The sequence below is a fragment of the Dasypus novemcinctus genome, chromosome 16 (genome assembly GCF_030445035.2).
Source record: "Dasypus novemcinctus isolate mDasNov1 chromosome 16, mDasNov1.1.hap2, whole genome shotgun sequence".
Taxonomy (NCBI): Eukaryota; Metazoa; Chordata; class Mammalia; order Cingulata; family Dasypodidae; genus Dasypus; species Dasypus novemcinctus.
The window spans coordinates 67,384,519-67,406,733 of record NC_080688.1 but is presented as its reverse complement, the minus strand read 5'-3'; the positions used below and the strand labels follow the sequence as shown (position 1 = coordinate 67,406,733).

The 22,215-nt window shown below is 35.3% G+C and overlaps 1 protein-coding gene across 4 annotated transcripts in view; it reads right to left on the bottom strand.

The window, feature by feature from the left end:
* SMAD4 (SMAD family member 4) overlaps positions 1–22,215 on the bottom strand; it is a 97,232-nt gene that overhangs the window by 33,503 nt on the left and 41,514 nt on the right. For all 4 annotated transcript variants that reach the window (XR_011646001.1, XR_188319.5, XM_004461407.5 and 1 more), the window contains exons 2-8: positions 17,942–18,321; positions 16,682–16,856; positions 16,205–16,234; positions 10,209–10,421; positions 4,841–4,960; positions 4,631–4,747; positions 3,240–3,290 (exon numbers count right to left, since the gene is read on the bottom strand). Coding sequence is in view for 2 of the 4 variants with exons in the window: in XM_004461407.5 (XP_004461464.1) it covers positions 3,240–3,290; positions 4,631–4,747; positions 4,841–4,960; positions 10,209–10,421; positions 16,205–16,234; positions 16,682–16,856; positions 17,942–18,190 (955 nt within the window). In the remaining 2 variants the exon portion in view is untranslated. The remainder of the gene's footprint in view (positions 1–3,239; positions 3,291–4,630; positions 4,748–4,840; positions 4,961–10,208; positions 10,422–16,204; positions 16,235–16,681; positions 16,857–17,941; positions 18,322–22,215) is intronic.

Sequence of the window (22,215 nt, the reverse complement as noted above, 5' to 3'; positions counted from 1 at the left end):
GGAGAAAACTGGGAGAAGCTTCATCAATCCCTGGGGCAATGAGAGCAGCTTGAGCCTCCACAGCTCACAGCACCAATTACATCCTTGGCTCCTACTACACAACCAGCAAGGGAGAAAAGGGCACAAGAGCCCCAAATTAAAGAGAGAAACTGTACCCAAAATAAATATATCTAATAAGCCAGATGCCAAGACACCAACAAAAATTTACAATCCACACCAAGAAAAAGGAAGCTATGGCCCAATTAAAGGAACAAGATAAGCCTCCAGATGACATAAATGAGTTGAGACAAACAATCATAAATGTTCAAAGAAATCTCCTTGATGTTCAAACAAATCTCCTTAATAAATTCAATGAGATGGCTAAAGAGATTAAGGATAAGAAGACACTGGATGAGCACAAAGAAGAATTTGAAGACATACATACAAAAACAGCAGATCTTACGGGAACGAAAGGTGCAATGAAATTAAAAATACACAGGAAAAAAAAACATTCGAATCATATAATAGATTTGAGGAGGCAGAAGAAAGGATTGGTGAGCTTGAAGAAATGGCCTTTGAAAGTAAACATACAAAAGAACAGATGAAGAATGGAAAAAATTGAAAAAGTTCTCAGGGAACTAAACGACAGCAAGAGACATGCAAACACACGTGTCATGGGTATCTCAGGAGAGAAGGGAAAAGGGGCAGAAGGAATATTTGAAGAAATAATGGTAGAAAATTTCCCAACCCTATTGAAGGATATAGATAACCCTGTCCAAAAAGTACAACATACTCCCATCCAAAAAAATCTGAATAGATCAACTCTGAGACACATACCAACCAGAATATCAAATGCCAAAGATAAAGAGAATTCTGAGAACAGCAAGAGAAAAGCAATGCATAACATATAAGGGATACCCAATAAGATTAAGTGCCGATTTCTCATCAGAAACCATGGAGGCAAGACGACAGTGGTATGATATATTTAAGATACTACAAGAGAAAAACTTCCAGGCAAGTTAATCTTATATCCGTTAAGATTGTCTTTCAAAATGAGGGTGAGTTTAGAGTATTCACAGACAAACAGAAACTGAGAAAGTTTGTAACCAGGACACCAGCTTTGCAGGAAATACTAAGGGGTATGCTACAGTCTGAAAAGAAAAGACAGGAGAGAGAGGCTTGGAAGAGAGTCTGGAAACAAAGATTATATCAGTAAAAGTATCAAGAGTGATGAAAATAAAATATGAAAAATAAAACCCAAATATTTTAGAATAAACTTAACTAATGATATAAAAGCACTTGTATTCAGAAAACTTTAACTCATTGTTAAAAGAAATCAAAAAAGACCTAAATAATTGGAAGAACATTATTCCATGCTCATGAATTTGAAGACTAAATATCATTAATGTCAATTCTACCCAAACTAATATACAAATTCAATGCAATCTTGATAAAAATTCCATTTTAAAAATAAATGGAAAATACAATTATCAAATTTATTTGGAAAGGTAAGGGGTCCTGAATAGTGTAAACATCTTCAACAGGAAAAGCAAAGTTGGAGGACTCGCACTTTTGGACTTTCAAATCATATTACCTAGCTATAGTGGTAAAAACACTATGGTACTGGCATAAAGACTGACACATAGACCAATAGAACCAAACTGATGATTCAAAAACAGACCTCACATCCATGGTCAAGTGATTTCTGACAAGCCTATCAAAACGCCCGAGCTTGGGCAGAACAGTTCATTCAACAAATAGGGCTGAGAGAAGGGAATATCCATAGCTAGAACAAGGAAAAAGGACCCCTATCTCACACCTTAAACAAAAATTTACTTGAAATGGATCAAAGACCTAAATATAAAAAGAACCATAAGGCTTCTAAAAGAAAATGTGGGAAAATATATTCAAGACCTGGTGGTAGGTGGTTGATTCTTAAAGGAGATAAGAAGACAACTGAGATGGACTACTGATGTTTAAATGTATATAAAAGTTTTAATTAACTTTACTGTAGAAGTGTGGAAATGTATAGAGTTGATAGTAACACATTATAGTTTGAGTAACAACTGGTTCATAAAATGGAAATGTGGCGGAAAAGGATAGTCTAGGGATATATATGCAAAATGAAAGAAAGCTAGAGAATAATCTAGGGACTGCCTAACACAGTAAAACCAGAAGTGAATGAGAACTGTGGCTGATGGTACAGATGCAAGAGTGTCCTTTGTGAGTTACAGCAGATGTACATCACTACTGTAGAGTGGTGTGAATGTGGAGAAGCATGGGAAAAAACAACTGGAGTGACCTAAGGACTGTGGTTAACAGTAAAACTGTAATATTCATGCATCTATGCCAAAGTTGTCCAGTGTTGATAATGGGGGAGTATAGAAAAAGTGTGCCAATTGTATGCTATGGATCAGATAATTGGTGATATTGTAACAAATGTTCTACCACAGTGTAATATGTTGATAAAGGGGTCCTGTGTGGGAATTCTGTAGATGTGCATGATTGTTTTCTAAGTTTACAAATTCTTCCACATAAAAATATATTTAAAAAATAGTAAGAGTGGGTTGGGGCAAAATACACCAAATATAAGATAAAGACTATAGTTAGTAGTAAGAGTATAACATTCTTTAATAATTTGTAATAAATGTCTCAAAATGCAAGGTGTTGGTGGTGAGATAATGTACGGGATCCCTGTATGATGTTATGAATGTTTGCTTTGTAAGTTCACAACTTTTACTATACACTTATTGTTTATGTTTGTTCATGGAAAATGATATACTAGTAATAACGACAATATAACAATAAAAATAATAGGTTGGGTTGGGGGAAAAATACACCAAATGTAAGATACTTTGGTTAGTAGTAATATTTTGAGGATGTGCTTTAATCATTAGTTAAAAATGTTTCCCAACAATGCAAGGTATTGGTTGTAGGGTGAGGTATGAGAGCCCCATATGATGCTATGTCAGTTTGTTTTAGAAGTTCACAACTATTACTACACACTTACTGTTTATGAATGTTTGTGTGATATACTTCAATAAAATTTTTTAAATGCTCTAAAAAAAAAGAATATAGACAGTATATGTGACTGTATCAGCTACTCTTAAAATGTTGATAAACTCATTTCATAGTAAACATTGTACTTATTTGAAAAGTTATGTTACTCTGTATTATATTAAAATCTATGTGTTTATGTATGTTTCAATTGCCATAAAGAAAACCTAAATACAGGGAATCAATTTTAGAAATACACTTACCAGGATGATTGGAAATGGGAGGCTGGAATGCAAGCTCATTGTGAACAGGCCCTAAAGAAAAGACAATAAAAATCCCATTTTTATTTATTAAAAGTTTTCTAATATCAAAACTTTTAATAAACCTTACTAAAATATAACTATCATATCTCAGGAGTTGTTAGATCGAAGTTATGAAATTTCTAAGAACTTAAAAGCTTAGGTTACTAGATTAATATAATAGCCAAATATGCTTGTGGATACTTAATAAAAAAAGGCTAACATATGAGTCCTATGTACCAAGCACTGATACAATTCACAAAATAGTTTTACATGCATTATTGCATAATAGTGAATTATTCAAGTAACATGTAATACAGTGCCATTTATAATGCAATGTATAATAATTCAAATTAGGCCCAACAAGTGTTTACAGTCTATTAAGGATGTTTACATAATTGAATAGTAACTAACATAATTAATAGCTTCTTATATTTTAAGATATTGTGCTAAATACCACACATGGATTTACTATTTTTACTTCTCATAGCATCCCTTGAGGCAGACACTATTATTACCCTTTAGCTTACAAGCTTAATCACTACACTGGCCCAGACAACCATTAGATATTCTATTCTCTTAAAACATGGAAAAACAATAATATAACTGAAAAAAAAGGAGTATACAACAATAAATATATACACATCATGATCCCTCCCACCCCCAAATTATATATCCATTTATATGACTGGAAGGAAAAATATGCCAAAATACTAAAGTGGTTATCTGTGGGTGGTAGGATTCTGGGTACTTTTATTTTCTTATTTACACTTTTCTGTATTTTCCAAGTTCTCTCTGATAATACCAATTTTATAATTAATGAAAAGGATTTAATATATATGAAAAATTTACACTTTTAATTTTACTAAGTCAAATGAACAGTGTTCCTACTTCACCTGAAACTAGAGGATATGGTTATCAGTAGGTATCCCTCCCAATCACGCCTGCACAAACTACTGATAGATTCAACACCTAAGTGTTTACTACATGCTGAATACTATGGTGAAGGAAACCTCAAAATGCTGGCATTCAAGGGATTTCAATCCACCAAGGATGGATACACAAGACACACAGGAGATTCAAGAATATACACAAAACAAATGAATGGAAATCAATGTGATGTTAATGAATATTAGCAACAGAGAAATAAATGTATTTAGTAAATATTACTCTACTAAAACAAAGGTAATAACTATGAAAAATAATAGTATTTACTAAAAATAATGAAAAGCACTAATCATTTAGTGAAACTAAATTAAAGGATAAACAAAAGATGTAAAAGTATTTTTTAAAAAAAAGAAAGAAAATAAAGTCCTCAAAAAGAAAAGGCCCTTACAACAAAAACAAGAGCTTACAGTAATGTCCGGGATGGGGCGGCATAGGCGGGTGGTGCTGAAGATGGCCGTTTTGGTGGTGAGGCAAATTAGGTGTGTATGGTGCAGTTCTACTTCCAGTCCAGGTGGTAGTGCTGTCTAAAAATTAAGGCCCACAAGGATTAATTTGCTTTTACAAAAGCTGCCTATTTTTCTCAACTATTTAGAAGATTTAAAAAAACATGTACATACTATGGTGGTAAGTAGCTGGCTGACCAGCAAATCCATTCTGCTGCTGTCCTGGCTGAGGCCCTGAAGCTATCTGCAACAATCCTTCACTATGGCTGCCTGCCAGTATACTGGCTGGCTGACCTGGAGGAACAAGAAAACATTAATACGGTACATTTATTGGTGCAATCCTATGGTTTTATATAATAAGTGAAGGACCAACATATCTGATAAAATACAGCTATAATAGGGGAAATAATGGGAACTTATCCGTGTCCTATAGAATAAAACAAAAACAAAAACACTAAAGTCATCTACAAAGGCAAACCTTAACCTGAAAAAGTTCAAAATTACTTTCATAAGTAATGTCCAGCTAATTTTAGTGGTCAATTTCTACACAAATATATTTTTTTAAATAAATACCCTTTATTTATTTTTTTAAGATTTATTTATTTCTCTCCCCTTCCTCCCCACCCACCCGCCCCGGTTGTCCGTTCTCTGTGTCTATTTGCTGCGTCTTCTTCTTTGTCTGCTTCTGTTGTTGTCAGCGGCATGAGAATCTGTGTTTCTTTTTATTGCATCATCTTGTTGTGTCAGCTCTGTGTGGGCGGTGCCATTCTTATGCAGGCTGCACTTCCTTTCGTGCTGGGTGGCTCTCCTTATGGCGTGCACTCGTTGCGCGTGGGGCTTCCCTACGCGGGGGACACCCCTGCATGGCACAGCACTCCTTATGCGCATCAGCACTGCGCATGGGCCAGCTGCACACGGATCAAGGAGGCCCGGGGCTTGAACCGCAGACCTCCCATGTGGTAGGTGGAAGCCCTAACCACTGGGCCAAGTTCACTTCCCCAAATATTCTTTAAATCCAGCAAAATCTTACTATATGCTTGGCTTATCATAACCTCTTCAGAAGCACATCAGCTCACCCCTGGCCACTGAATCAGCTCTCTCTGGCTCTTTCTGATTAGGACCCCAAAAGTCCAGGCTCAAGAAAATGCTGAAATCTGGAAAGTTAATAATTATCAGCAATGATACTGGTAATGTCTGGGAAAAGAAAAGCAGAGTAGGCAAATATTTTAAATAGGATGTGACATGGAAAGCAAGGAAATTAAAGAAGGTCTAAGCTCTGCTGACCTACCAATATATACAGCATCTGCTAGTTAAAAAAAAGAAAAAATTCATTATCAATCTTTTTTGAAATTCTTTCATGTGCTTTTAAAAACTAAGAATCACCTCTTTTTAAGAAAACCTTCATATTGCTGAAATTACAGGAAATTAGTTGTCCTCTCCACATCTAAAATGCCAGGAATACTAACACCTTCCTCTGGCTATTTTCTATTCTATTCCAAAACCATTCTATGAGATTTCTTATTGACCTGTATTTTTAAGACCTTTTTTTTTTTTAATGGAAAAAGCTCAATTTCTTAAAGCAGGTATTAGTCAATTGTTTATCTCATTTGGAAAGCACTGAAATTCCATAGTTATTTGTCACTGGAATTGCCTCATTCTTTTCTCATCTAAATGGGAGTGTAATCAGATGAAAGAGTAAATGACATCATTGCTCAAAGTATCAAGGAAAAGAGACATTTTTCTCTTTTCTACAGAGTACATTTCCTTAAGGCTAAGACCATAAAACCAAAGTCTAGAGAATGTTTCAATACTTCCTGAATTATTTATTTCTAAAGATGATGTTTTAGCAACCTCCCCTCCTACTTAACTCAAAAAATTTTGCAACACTTAGCTACACTTCTGGCTTTTTTCCACTTAGCATGTTTTTTTTGTTCTGATATTAACATTTTGTAGTATTAACATACATTTGTTCAGCTTCAAAGAAACACGGTCTTATATATGCAATTTTACCCATATTCATATCTCACATGTGATCTTACTATGCTATACAGTTCCATGGTAATATTTTAGCCTTCCTTTCAGTAATATACATGACCTTAGACTTTTGCTTTAGGTCACTTTCATACCCACATCGTAGTACTGCTAGTTATAAACATTAAGCTGGGCTTTCACATTTTCTATCCATTTCCAAAGTTTAACACACATCCTTTTTACCAATTCTGCACAAGTTAACCCTTAGCTTTCCATTCTCTAAACTCATTCAATTTTCTGGTAACTCGTATTGAAGTTATTAACTCCATGAGATTATACAATATATTTAATTCATAACAGCACAATCATACAGTATCTGTCCTTTTGCGACTGGCTTGCTTCACTCAACATGTCCTGCAGGTTCATCCAGCTTTCATTTGCTTTACAACTTCATTTTTTCTTACAGTTGCATAATATTTCATTGTGTGAATACACTAAAGTTTGTTTATCCATTCATCAGTTCATGGACGCCTGGGCTGTTTCCAACTTTTGGCATTTGTGAATAACACTGCTATCTGTTCATGCCACGGCTCTCAGTTCTTCTGGGCATATATATACCCAGTAATGGTATCGCTGGGTCATATGACAAATCTATATCCAACTTCCATAGGAACTGCCAAACAGTACTCCACAATGGCTGTAACATTCTATACTTCCACCAACAGTGAATAAGTGTTCCTATTTTTCCATATCCTCTCCAACACTTGTAGTTCTCTGTCTTTTTCATAGTCACCATTCTGAGAGGTGTGCAATATCTCATTGTAGCTTTGATTTGCATTTCCCTAATCACTAGTGATGGTGAACATTTTTTTCATGTGTTTTTTTGACATTTTTAATTTCTTTTTTGGACAAATGTCTATTCAAGTCTTTTGCCCACTTTTTTTTAAAGTTCATTTGTTTTTATTGTTGAATCGCAGCATCTCTTGGTATATTATGGATAGTAAATCCTAGTCATTTATGTGATTTCCAAATATTTCCTCCCATTGAGTTAGCTCCCTTTTCACCCTTTTTTACAAAGTCCTGTGAAGTGCAAAAGTGTTTAATTTTGAGGAGATCCCATTTATCTATTTTTTTCTTTTGTTGTGGGTGCTTTGGGTGTAAGGTCCAGGAAACAACCATCTACCACAAGGTCTTTAAGATGTTTCCCTACATTTTCTTCTAGTAGTTTTATGGTCCTGGCTTTTATATTTACTTCTTTGATCCACTTTGAGTTGATTCTTATATAAAGACAGAGACAGGGCTCCTCTTTCATTCTTTTGGATATCTTTTTGGATATCCAGTTCTCCCAGCACCATTTGTTGAAGAGACTCTTTTGTCCCGTCAACATGAACTTGGAAGGTTTGTCAAAAACCCATTGGTTGTAGATACACTTTTATTTTTAACAATTTCCCATGCTACATACTTTAGCTAACTTACAGAAACTATCACTACAAGGAAAAATTACATGATTTTAATTTAGATATTTACAAAGAAACCCTAAACATATCAGCTGCCAAATGAACACAAACTTTAAAGAATTAGCTCACTGTCCAGTTATCGATATTGCATGTTTCCAGTACACAATTCCAAGTATATAAGATTAAGTTAAAAAATACAACTACCAGAGCATAGAAAATAGCCTTCCAATGTCTATTGTAGTACTTTTCTTTCAATGTCATCAATATAATTTTTGAGGTCTAAGAGAACATGTTGCTACAAGTTCTAAAACAGTATTTACTAGTTGATGTGAAAATTGATCCAAAAAAATACTAAGACAAAATTGGCTACATTCAATTCTTATCAATTTTTTCTAATCTTTAAATAGGACTCAGTCCCAGGGAACAGAACATCCAAAATAAAGTCACTTTAGGAAGCATCAGTAAAGGCATGCAAATTCAATCACCAGATATATAAAGCGAGGTAACAGTAATACTATAGAACTAATCTATACTCACAATGCTGTAAACTACATTCTTTTATCTTCCATCACTACCCACTCCATACTCCTAAATGGTAAATAAATAAAGCTCTGCCAGGTTCTAAAATATGTGCTTAACCTGTATTGCCCGTTTATAATTTGCTATCCAGAAAATATTGTCATCTCTTACATAGCAAACAAAAAAGACACTACTTTGAAGTGGTAGAATTAAAAAGGGAAAATTTAGTATACCTTACTTGAAAATTCACAATTACAGAAATCAATGGACCAAAGAACAAATTCCAAAAAACAAATTTCTACATTGAATCTGATCTCTGATCTGATATTAAAATAAAGAGGGGAGCAGATGTAGCTCAGTGGTTGACTGCTTCCCATGTACGAGGTCCTGGATTCAACCCCCAGTACCTCCTCACATACATAGATACATACATACATACATACATACATACATAAAGCCCCCTTTGACAGCAGCTAACAAATCTGTCCAGGTCTATCTGGAAGTAACAATATACTACTGATGTGGACTTAGACCCATTCCTTTAGCAACCAGGTGCAAACAACACTATGTACATGCCAAGACAAGAAAAATTCTACCCTACTTGCTGACCAGCAGACTATTTTTCACCATTAATCCAACCTTTGGTGACTAAAAATAAATAGCAGTACTAACAGAACCAGTTCACTATTGCCTTGACCAGGCATAATGAAAAACTGAACCTGATAGCTCTCTGCCTTCTATGACATAGCAGGAAGGAGCAATACCTCTATGAGGGTAAGAACCCTTTTTTTAAAAATTGCCATTTTAACAATTTTTGAGTGTGCAATTCAGTGGCATTAATAATGTCAACAAGGTTGTGCTACCATAACTACCTTCCATTTTACTAAAACTTTTTCAGCACCAAAATAGAAACATTTTACCCATTAAACAATAACTACCCATCTCCTCTACCCTTTGTTCTGGTAATCTCTAGAAAGAACACTCTAGAAACACTTTTCATGAAAAAATAAAATAATGTACAATTTAGCTTAATATTCAAGTTAACTAAAATACTTAATGTCTATCTTGGAAGATCTAAGTAATGAACAAGTTTGTCAAGATACCTTTTTCTAAGTCAGCATGAGATGAATATGATGATAAAGTAATATTCCCCCAGATAACAAAATAAGAATGCTGTATTAAAAGAACACTTGCAATTCCATTAATACAGGTCTTTATAAATACCTTAGTTCAAAACTACTTTTGCTAACTATTTAAACATTTCTTTAAAATCTATCTTAAAATTCAAGAGGATTCTTCACCATGAAATAGTAAAGTACAAATTAGATCATTAATCTCAATCGATATTATAATTAAAGTCATCAACCTAAATTCTAAATGACCATATGTTAATATAAGAATCTTCAAGTAAATTACAAACACCAGTTTTTTCCAGGACCGACCTTAACACCTATCTAATACTTGTTTGCATATGAAGGATACAGCAGCACTTTTAATTTTTACTTACTAGGAGTTTTTCTCCAAGTGACTTACAGATACATACTTAATGGTTAGGGATATTCAACTTACTGACTACATGTGATTCTACAACTCACTTGTGGAAGCCACAGGAATGTTGGGAAAGTTGGTGGTGCTGGTAGCATTAGAATCAGGTGGGGCTAACAGAGCTGGGGTGCTGTATGTCTCAGTCGACGCCCGATTACTTGGTGGATGCTGAATGGTTTGAATTGAATGTCCTTCGGTGGATAATGATGGCTGTCCCTCAAAGTCATGAACATATTCGTCCTTCACCAACATACTTGGTGGAGCTATACAGAAAATTAAATACATTTTAAAATTTTGTAAGCTTCTATTCCCAGAAAAAAAAACTCTTATATGCAAGCAATAAAATACCTAAAACCAACAATACTGAAAATGATTCAATTCAGAATTTTTTAAAACTTATGTTTAAAGTATACAACTTTATCAGCAAAAGCCATTCATTTAGTAGCAGTATCAGATACATTTTATCACTCAATCTGACTGAATCCTTGGAATCTGAAGCTAGACTGTATTCCTACAGATGCCGACAAAGGTACAGAAGAGATACTCCTCAGTTTCTTGATCAACCTAGAAGTAATAATCACCTTAAAGACATAAAAGCTAAGCAAAAACCAAATGGCTGGGGGAAATGTTTATCTAGTTGAGAAGACAAATCATTCAGGCCAAACTGAGATTAAGTACTAACTACCTCTTTTTGCTAATTTCAAACTGTGGATATATGAATGGAGTCTGATAACTATCCAATTCCAGGATCTATAATTATTGTTATATAACATTCTTTGAAAGTGAAATGCAATGAAGATCACCTAAAGGTTAGAACCAGACAAAAAAATCCTAAATGAGAAGTTGAATTGAAATTTCCTCTAGAAGCCCCACCCATGTAACGATGCTTACTATGTGGTATGAAAAAACTCAATGATCACCTAAGAGGTTATACCTTAATTAGCAACATTAGACTCTAACTGATACAGCATAACACCTCTTCTTGAACAAACTGAAGAATAGTTTGCTTTGTTGTGAGAATTAAAAAGAAAAAACCAAGTTAATATGATGCAACTGAACTGCATTCTTATGGTCAACTATTCTCTGCCCAGAAACTCCCCATTTGTTTTCTGGTTATTGTCTTGAGGCTTGTTTTTTTATCTTTAGCAAACAGTCCTTTACTCCTTCAAATAGATATGCTGGACTAAACCTACTCCAGAATTTTAAAATCTACTGATCATAAAGGTCCCATTCTTAGAGCAGTCATTAAGAACCAACACTATGGCTTTCTTTAATTCCCCAATGTCAATCTTGAAAAATCTATTACTTGTTGTAGCAGTTTGACATGGTTATGAATTCCAAAAATAGATACTGGATTATGTTTATAATCTGGTCTGTACCTGGGCATGATTAAGTTAAGATTAGAGCTTTGATTGGGCCAAGTCATTCCGGCGTTGAGTCTCCACTGCTTGGTGGGTGGGGACTCACAGATAAAAGGCATGACAAGGGACAGAGTAGAAGGGTTTTTGATTTTGGAGTTTTGATGTTGAAATGTGATGCTGAAAGCCTTAAGCTGGAGCCCCATGAAGTAAGCATACAGAGGAAAGAGAAGGCAGACCCAGAAACAGAGGAACCCAGGAAGCCTGAACCCTCACAGACATCAGCAGACATATTGCTCCAACATGTGAAAATGGACTTTGGTGAGTGAAGTAACTTAGGCTGTATGGCCTGGTATCTGTAAAGCTCCTACCCCAAAATACCCTTTATAAAAACCAACCAATTTCTGGTATTTTGCATCAGCACCCCTCTGGCTGACTAATACACTTGTAAATACCAATTAGCGACATGGCTATTTTTTTTTTAATTGAGAATTTTTTAAAGCTGCAAAGAGTAATTAATTACTCAAATTCCTACGAACAACCTCTTAGAAAGCATTATGAAGGCATCCATCAAAAGTCATGAAGATGTTGATACTTCCAAGATCCGTACAGTCTACTCTAAAGTGTTTCTCTATAGAAAATGCTATGGCAACAAAAATAATCAAAAGGTTTCTTAATATATCATTTTATAGATTTAGATATATATATCCAGTAAAAATTGAACCCAACCACCCACTAGTCTTGGTCAAATCATAAAAAATAACACAAAGAAAAAAGTTGTTGGCATTAAATGGATAATGTGCATTTATTCAATCTTTTATTATACTCTTCAAAAAAGTTCTCTGATTTTCTTCATAAAGAGCCTAACATCTCTATTTAATTGCTGAACTACTTAGCTTTTTTGTTATTACAATGACTGGGATCTTTTTATCCCCAATGTATTGCTATCACTAGCACGTAAGAAGAAAGCTATTAATTTGAGGACAGAACTTGACATTCATTGCTTCTGCTTTTCAGTTGTCTCTTGGGTTTAATGAGCAATCACAGTATCTCCAAATTCTAAATGCATTCTGCTTTTAAATAGTTATGCCTCAAATTCTTTTTCTTGCTTTAGTACACTGATTAAAATTTCTCATACTTAAGTTTGGGACTTAAGTCTACCAGCCCCTTTACTCAAATAAACGAAAATATATGCTCTTAGAACTGTAGGTATCAATAAGGATAGATAGTTGCAATTATTTTTGCCAAGAGAAAAAAAGCAGGGGAGTGGATGTAGTTCAAGTGCTTGAGCCCCTGCTTCCCATGTACAAGATCCAAGGTTCGATTCTCAGTACCTACTAAAAACAAACAAATTTCAAAAACTAACTGTCACTGGGGAGTGGATGTAGCTCAGTGGCTGAGCACCTGCTTCCTATATGAGGTGCTTAAAAAAAATAAAAGCAGATTATGAAACACTATTGTACACTATGATCACATGTAAGTCTTAAAAATCATACACTATAGGTTTAAAAAGACCCAGAACTGGGTGTACTGTATGCTTTTTATGTAAGAAAGGAGGGAAATAATAAATATATTTTTGCATAAAGAAACCCTGGAAGGAAACACCAGAAACTAATAGAAGTGATTACCTGAGGTAAAAAGGAATGGGGGCAAGGATGGGAGCACTTCTTTTCACTGTATACCTTTTATTAGTATTTTGACTTATGAACCATGTATTGCTTATTCAAAAAAATAAAATAAAATAAAAAATACATAGTATATATTTTTAAAGTCCAGGAAAACAGACACCAAAAACTGTTAAGAATTTCTCTTAATGGACTGATATTCAACAAATTCATTCATTAAAAAAATATTTATTGAGCACCTATGTTCCAGGCACTGTTCTAGCACTCGGGATGCATAAATAAATAAAACAAAGATCCCTGCCTTCGTGGAACTTACATTCTTTTGTAATATTTTTCTATTTGTTTAAATATTGAATAATAAGGATGCATTACTCCAGATCCTCTTAGCTGACTGTGCTCAAGCAAGTTCCTTGATCTCTCCAGGCATCAGTCTGTTCATCTGGTAAAATGAGGATACTCCTACCTACCATGCAGCAGTATTATGAGAATGACGACAGAGTATCTGTAAAATCATGTAGCAGTACCTGATACAAAATGAGTATTTAGTAAGTGTTATTATTTAACCTTATTTTTTGAGCAGTGAGACTATATTTAGAGCATAGTAATAAAAAATGTTCTATGAGGGGTAAAGAATATATTCTCTTTAGGCTACAATAAGGCTGAAGTCACTGAGCTCACCCTGGGTCTCTGCTCTTTTATGACCAGGAGCAGTCAGGCCATAGCATTCATAAGAAGGTATTGTCACTGTCCTATTTACTTGTCTTTTTCCTCCACTATACTATGAGCCCCCTAGAGTGGAGAAAACATATCTTAGCAGTCCTAAAACCACACACTACCAGGCAATATATGCTCACAAAATATTTGCTACAACAAATAGGTTGATAAGGTCAGGAAAAGTTTATGTAAGATGAAGTTTTCATGGAAATGATTATCACCAAGACCCCAACTCAAAAGTGAAAGAATTATCCCATTTTCTTAACTCTTAGTAACCTGGCCTTATATTATTTCTTTGTCCAAATCTAGAAAAGACTATGAGAAATACCTTTCTAAGGAAATAAGTCAATGAAGACTGCCTTCACAACCACTAGGGGGAACCACAAGGCAGAATAATGTCCTGGAGTCACTCACTGAAAGAGGCTATCACAACCACACAATCCCGTAACAGATACTACATCAGCAGTTTTAGGTTAGGGGGGGAGTGTGATTAGGCTTCATAAATTTTGACCTCCTCATACCCATCTACCCCAGGGAAATTCTGATAAGTTATCACTGCAGTCTCCCTACCTCTAACATCCACTGAGCTAAAGGTTTCAATTCTCTAAAAACATAGAGAATAATGAAGATCTGAAGGGTGTTTACTTTTAAAGAAACAAAGTTATGACATCAATGTCTATGTGGTGAAGAGGTAGGGCTTTTTAACCCATAGAGCTATCCTTCCCAGACCACTGTACCATCAACCTACATTTCTCAGGACTTTACTAACCATTAACAAGTATCAGAAGGCACTAAGTCTCATCTATTATTAGTGATATGAAAGAAAAGTGGAAAATAAAAACAAGATTTGCATATTCTTCCAAACTGTTGTTAATGTCAGATATTTCTGACCCACGTTCCTAGCTATTTCTAAGATTCTACTACAAGAGGTGCCAAGTCACTCATTTCCCTCCAGAATAAAGGCACACCTTTCTCAAATGGCAATGGCTCTCTATCAAAGTTTCTCTGCAAATTAATTAGTTCTTACTGAAATTTTATTTCATTAACATGTTTTAACTGAGTAAAAACTTAATAGAACTCTGTTCTCAAATATTACACTGACAAACAAAACACATGCACATTTGTTTCATTCCCTCACTTCGGAACACTTAAAAGATTAGCTCAGCATATATGTTAAAAGTACCTTTATTTTATTAACTATTTATTCAAAATGTAGCAAGACTGAAAAAATTGAAATATATGTCCATTTTAAACCATCCTCAACATTATCATTCATAAAAAGTTAGGCTGATATAAAGAAAAACCAGGATTGGTATTTTTACAGGATGTTATATATGACTGCAAATTATCAAACTTTATGGGTACTTAGTTAGCCCTTTTAAATTGACCCTGAGGGAACAGATGTGGCTCAAGCGGTTGACTGCTTCCCACATGGGAGGTCCCGGGTTCAGTCCCCAGTGCCTCCTGAAAAAAAAAAAAAACAACTCAAGGGAGCCAACATGGCTTGGTGGTTGAGCACCAGCTTCTTGCACATGAGGTCCTGGGTTCAATACCCAGTCCTGGCACTTCAAAACAAACAAACAAACAAAAACAATAACAAAAATTGACACTGTGAGATTTCCTTCTGAAATGGTTGTTTTTTTTTTTTAAGATTTATTTTTTATTTATTTCTCTCCCCTTCCCTGTCGTGTCTGCTCTCTGTGTCCATTCGCTGTGTGTTCTTCTGTGACCGCTTCTATCCTTATCAGCAGCACCGGGAATCTGTGTTTCTTTCTCTTGCGTCATCTTGTGTCAGCTCTCTGTGTGTGCAACGCTATTCTTGGGCAGGCTGCACTTTCTTTTGCGCTGAGTGGCTCTCCTTACAGGGCACACTCCCTGCGCATGGGGCTCCCCTATGCAGGGGACACCCCTGCATGGCACAGCACTCCTTGTGCACATCAGCACTGCGCATGAGCCAGCTCCACACGGGTCAAGGAGGCCCGGGGTTTGAACTGCTGACCTCCCATGTGATAGGCAGACGCCCTATCCAATGGGCCAAATCCGCTTCCCCTGAAATAATTTTTATCAGTTCAAAAACTATGCCTTTGTATTTATGTTTCTGGTGCACTGTTCTATCCTACTTATAAACTACTTTTAGTAATTAAATAGAAATTCAAATCCAACAAGCAACTAGCCAATTTGAATCCAGTTTTAGATGCTGAGCCAAGCCCCCAAAACCCCAAAAAATTTACATTCCTAAAGTAGGTTATTTTTTATTAGTGTTACTAGCACACAAATTCTAGTTCCACCAAAAAATGGAGGGGAAGGGATAAAAGAAAACAGAGGAAAGTACAAAAACTGATTACTTACCATTACTCTGCAGTGTTAATCCTGAGAGGTCTTAATTTTTTTAAGGGGAAAAAAAAATAAGACATTAATCATTACTGTGAAAATATTTTCCTTTGTATCTAAAATTACAGAATATATAATCAAAGCACAATTACAAAAATTCAAGAGTAGTATTAATGCCATCTAACAATAAATCTTAAATACATAAATTATTCAATTTTATAATGCTTTCCATCTAATTTTCAAAAAACAATGTTCTAAATGGGCAATACCAACTACACACACATACACACACAAAACAGTTTAAGCAGTCAAAATACAAATTGGTTCACAAGTTCAAATTTAAATATTTATATTTCATTAAAAATGTCTGCTACTGTAACCATACTTTAAGTCCTGGGCTATATCCAAATCTGTAACTTATCTCAGAAAAATTAAAACATTATTGGGAGCCTTTTTCTTTTTATATTTCTAAGGATAAGAGCAAATTCTTCTTACCAATTCCAGGTGATACAACTCGTTCATAGTGATATGGATTCACACAGACACTATCACATTTTAAGTCAAAAGCATACTGACAATATTTAACATGTTTTAGTTCATTTTTATGAAGATCAGGCCACCTCCAGAGACGGGCATAGATCACATGAGGAAATCCTTTCCGACCAGCCACCTAGTAAAAATAAACAACACTGACTGAGCATCTGTTATGTGCCAGCATTCTACAAAGCATTTTATGTATGTTCTCATTTTATCTTCACAACTGTGCAAAATCAATATTATAGTTCCCATTTCATAAATGAGAACATGAATACTCAAAATAATTTACTTATCCATAGTTGCAAAGAAATACATCAGAGGTACAATTTGGACACAGGTATGATTTCAAGGTTTGTGCTCAGGTTTTAAAAATGCAAAAAGTGTGAATTTGTTTCAGAAACCATGCTTAAAATCCAGAAATAAAAATTCTGCATGTAATTACATAAGATTTCTGTAAGTTTCTTTTAAAATATTAAACACAGGAGATATACTATGTAATTGTATGTGAACAATGTGACCAGTGAAAATACAAGCTTTCTACTCCCTGAGTTTGAAGATATGCTTGTACTCTTCTACAACTCTGTTTTTCATATAATAAATGTACCAAACATATGATATTGGATTTCTAAATTATAAAAGGAACAAGTAGTTGAGATACTTAGACATACGTACACTGCATTTACAGCATAATTACGGTTTTTTAATGTGCACACAATACCAAAAAGAAAAGGACAAATACCAAAATATTAGGCAGTTTTCTCAGAGTATGGATTTTCTTCTGCTTTGTATTTTTACATGCTGAATCCTCTACATTAAACAGTGGGCCGTAGGGGTCAGAATATTAAACTTTCCTTTTTTCTTTTTTTTTTTCCGTTTTTTAATCCTGTTTTTTCTTTATTTTCTTTTAAATGTTACATTCAAAAAATATGAGGTCCCCATATAACCTCCACCCCACCCACCCCATCCCTTCCACATCAACAACCTCTTCCATCATCACAGCACTTTTTAAATATATTTTTTATGTGAAAATATATCTTTAGTGAATGGAAGGCATTTTCTTCCACATATATTCCCATCATCATATCAGTAGAGGATGCACAACATCTGAAGAGATGGAGCAAATGCTAAATTATCTTACATTAATTTAAGATGAAGCATAAGATTTTTTTAAAATCTGCCACCACACAAGATATAGAAAAACACCAGTGTAAGACTAACCTGAAGCCTTCCATCCAGTGTTCTCTGTATGGTAACACATTTGCTAGGATGAGCTCCATTTGTAGTTATAGCTGTTATTAAAGAATCCAATTCATCCTTTTTCTCCTTCAGTTTCTTTACCAAACTTTCAATTGCTCTTTTTGCAAATGTTTCACTCTCTCCACCTTGTCTATGACACATTAAACTATGTACAATGCTCAAACAGGCATCATTACTTGTTGGCGTATTTGTAATAGACATATTGTCCATTTGTTATAAAGTTATTTCTTTAAAATCAAATGTCTCCAATTTCCAGAGCAATTATGATCGCTTGGAGGCAGTGAAAAACAACAGCTAATGTTGTAAGGAAAATAGTTAAGACATGTGATATTCAGGATAACCTAAAAAAAGAGAGAGAGAGATACATAAATATTATAACGTATTTCACAAAGTAGATTCAGTTACTTGGGAAAAAACTGAAAAGCTCTAGTTAAGCCAAAGACTCAATAAGTATCATTAAAATTTGGTGCTTGGAGTTTAAAATGACTTAATTAAGTCATTAATACAGAGGCATACTCAATCAGACCTTGTTTTCTGCCATAGTCACCCCAGGGTATAATCTAAATACAACTATTTAAAGGCTTACTTATGAAGACTAACATTTTTAAATACTCTTAATTAACTAAAACCATTTAAACCTAAAAGCCTATCTCTAATACTACATATAAAATTCACCATCACCAAGCAGCAAATGCTGTTTACTGGTTAACACCCATTTTTGTTAAAAGAGACCACAAAAATAAACAAAAAGACAAATAACCCAATTTAAAAATGGACAAAGGATTTTAAAAGACATTTCTCCAGATTGAAGTGATGAATGTACAACTATATGATTATACCAAATACACTTTGTCCACTTTGGATGAACTGTATGCTTTATTAATATGTACCAATAAAACTGATTTAACTTCCCCGCAGCGTGACTCTAAAGATATGAGCCTCCTTGGCACTGAGGGATTACTATCAAGCACCAACTAGTAATGCAACTGGAAAAAGACCGCGACCAAAAGAATGTAAACACAAATGAGTTAATATGACTAAGAGACTTCAAAGTGAGTCAGGAAGTCATTCCAGAGGTTACACTTATGCACATCTCAGCAGGATCTCATTGACTGTCAAATAAGACACTACCCCAAAAAGTGGGGCTCCTGAGGGTTCTGGTGAGGTCACTATGGTGAGGACAGACAGCTCATGAGTTTGGTGCCTTGCCAGAGGGCCATACTTTGGTGTTTGTGCTCCCCAATATGAGAGAATTGGGGTTGTGGTATCCCTACACATGGCTTTTCTGTCCCTTCTATTCGAACCTACAGTTGGTGCTGGAGGTGGTAGGTGTATATATCCAAGAGACTTGAATCTCTGGACTGTCCATGTGCCAGCTGGACCCTGAGCCTCAGCAGAGTTGCAACACCTACCCTCCAGTTCAAGGGACTCACCAAAGACAACTAACAAGGAAGTGATGCTGGACAACCAGCATACCAAGGAACCAAGAGAGTCTATAACTGCAAGCAAGAAAGTTCCATCCATCAGCCATATGGGACTGAAGCCCCCTCTCAATTAAAGATGGAGTGGGCATCACGATCCCAGAATCCTCAGGATTAGGGAATGAACTAGAGCAGACTTACTAGTATTTTACTATAGACTTATTGTGCTTCTAGCAATGGAAGATTTTACTGATGTGGAGGCAGTGGCCACTGGAGGTTCTGAGGTCAGAGAGTGGGAAAACAGGTGTAACACAGGGGCATTTTCAGGACCTGGGAATTGTCCTGAATGGCACTGCAATGACAGATACAGGCCATTATATATCTTGCCATAACCTACAAAATTCTGCAGGAGAGAGTGTAAACTGCAATGTAAACTTCAACATAACAACGCCATGCTTAGTGGCAATGCTCCAAAATGTGCTCATCAATTGCAATGAATGTACCATACTAATGAAGGTTGCTGTTAATGTGGGCAAATGTCATCAGTGTGGGGAGGAAGGTATGTGGGAATTCTCTATATTTTTTATGAGACATTTATGTAATCTAAATACCTTTAAAAAATAAATTTAAAAAAATTTTTTTAAAAAGACATTTCTCCAAAAAGCATCCAAAAAGCATATGAAAAGATAGTAAGTATCATTAGTAGTTATACAAATGTTATACAAAAGCACAAGGGAGCAGATGTGGCTCAAGCGGCTGAGCTCCCACCTCCCACAGGGAGGTCCTGGGTTCAGTTCTCAGTGCCTCCTGAAAAAAAAAAAAAACTCAGGGAAACTGATATGGTTCAGTGGTTGATGCATACTGACAATATTTTTAAAGTTTTAGTTCATTTTTATGAAGATCAGGCCACCTCCAGAGACGGGCATAGATCACATGAGGAAATCCTTTCCGACCAGCCACCTAGTAAAAATAAACAACACTGACTGAGCATCTGTTATGTGCCAGCATTCTACAAAGCATTTTATGTATGTTCTCATTTTATCTTCACAACTGTGCAAAATCAATATTATAGTTCCCATTTCATAAATGAGAACATGAATACTCAAAATAATTTACTTATCCATAGTTGCAAAGAAATACATCAGAGGTACAATTTGGACACAGGTATGATTTCAAGGTTTGTGCTCAGGTTTTAAAAATGCAAAAAGTGTGAATTTGTTTCAGAAACCATGCTTAAAATCCAGAAATAAAAATTCTGCATGTAATTACATAAGATTTCTGTAAGTTTCTTTTAAAATATTAAACACAGGAGATATACTATGTAATTGTATGTGAACAATGTGACCAGTGAAAATACAAGCTTTCTACTCCCTGAGTTTGAAGATATACTTGAACTGTTTTAAAACTGATAGCAGTGATAGCTGTACTTTATACTCTTTAAAAGGGTGAATTTATGGTATGTGAATTATAGTTTAATAAATAAATCTTTAAAAAAAAGAAATAATATAGAAAATTAGTATTAATGGAGAATCCACTCAACAGACACAAAACTAAAGTTATCAGACATCAAGATCTCATGGGGCCAGAGTGGGTATAGCTCAGTGGTTGAGTGCCTATTTCCCATGTACAAGATCCCCATTCAATGCCTGGTACCTCCTAAAAAATCTAAAAAAAATTTTTAAATCCTACATGAAGAGGAATTGAAAGGTAACTGCCAAGGGGTGAGAGATTTTTCTTTTTTGGAGTAATAAAAATGTCAAAGACATGAAAAGCTGCTTCTTCCTGTATGGGGCTTATAATTAGTTGAGGAGACAGGCATTTATATGAAATGCTTAACAAAAGAAGGAAGCAATGTTAAATGCCAAGTGATTGATATAGACACTAAGGTAGCAGGGAGAACAGAAAGGAGGAGATGGATAGCAATGACTAAGGTAAAGAGTCATGTAACTTTGTAAGAATGTGGGGGCGGTGAGAGAGAGAGAGGTCAAAGATGATTTAAAGAGCTTTCCATTCCTGGGCATTTGAGTGGAACTGGGTCATGACAAAAAAGGAACAGGTACAGGTATAGGTAGAAGACTGATAAACTAGTTTTATTAATTTCTTTGCGGGATTATAAAGATTAAAGTAAACAACAAGGGAAGCAGATTTGGCCCAACGGATCGGGCGTCTGCCTACCACATGGAAGGTCCAAGGTTCAAACCTAGGGCCTCCTGAACAATGTGATAAATTGGCCCACATATAGTGCTGATGTGCGCAAGGAGTGCCGTGCCATGCAGGGGGATCCCCCACATAGGGGAGCCCCACGCGCAAGGAGTCTGCCCCGTAAGGAGAGCTACCTAGCACTAAAAATGTGTAGCCTGCCCAGAAGTGGCGCAGCACAGACAGAGAGCTGACACAGCAAGATGACGCAACAAAAAGAGACACAGATTCTCAGTGCCACTGACAAATACAAGCGGACACAGAACACAGAGCGAATGGACACAGAAAACAGACCACTGGGGGGGGCAGGGGAGAGAAATTAAAAAAAAAAAAAGACCTCAAAAAAAAAAGAAACAGCAAAAGAAACAAAAGTAAAACAAGCATGGAATGCAACAAAAGACAAACATAAAACAACCCAGACTTCAATCTTGATTTTTCTGGTTTATTCTTACACTGAAGGTCTTTTCCAATTTTGCATGGGACTTTTTTTTTTGGTATGGAAATATATTTATTACAGTATTGTTTATTGTAACAAGTAACTGGAAAGAGCCTAAAATTCACAACTGGTTTAGTGGGGGTTTTTTAGCAATTTTACTGAGATATTGCTAAATATAT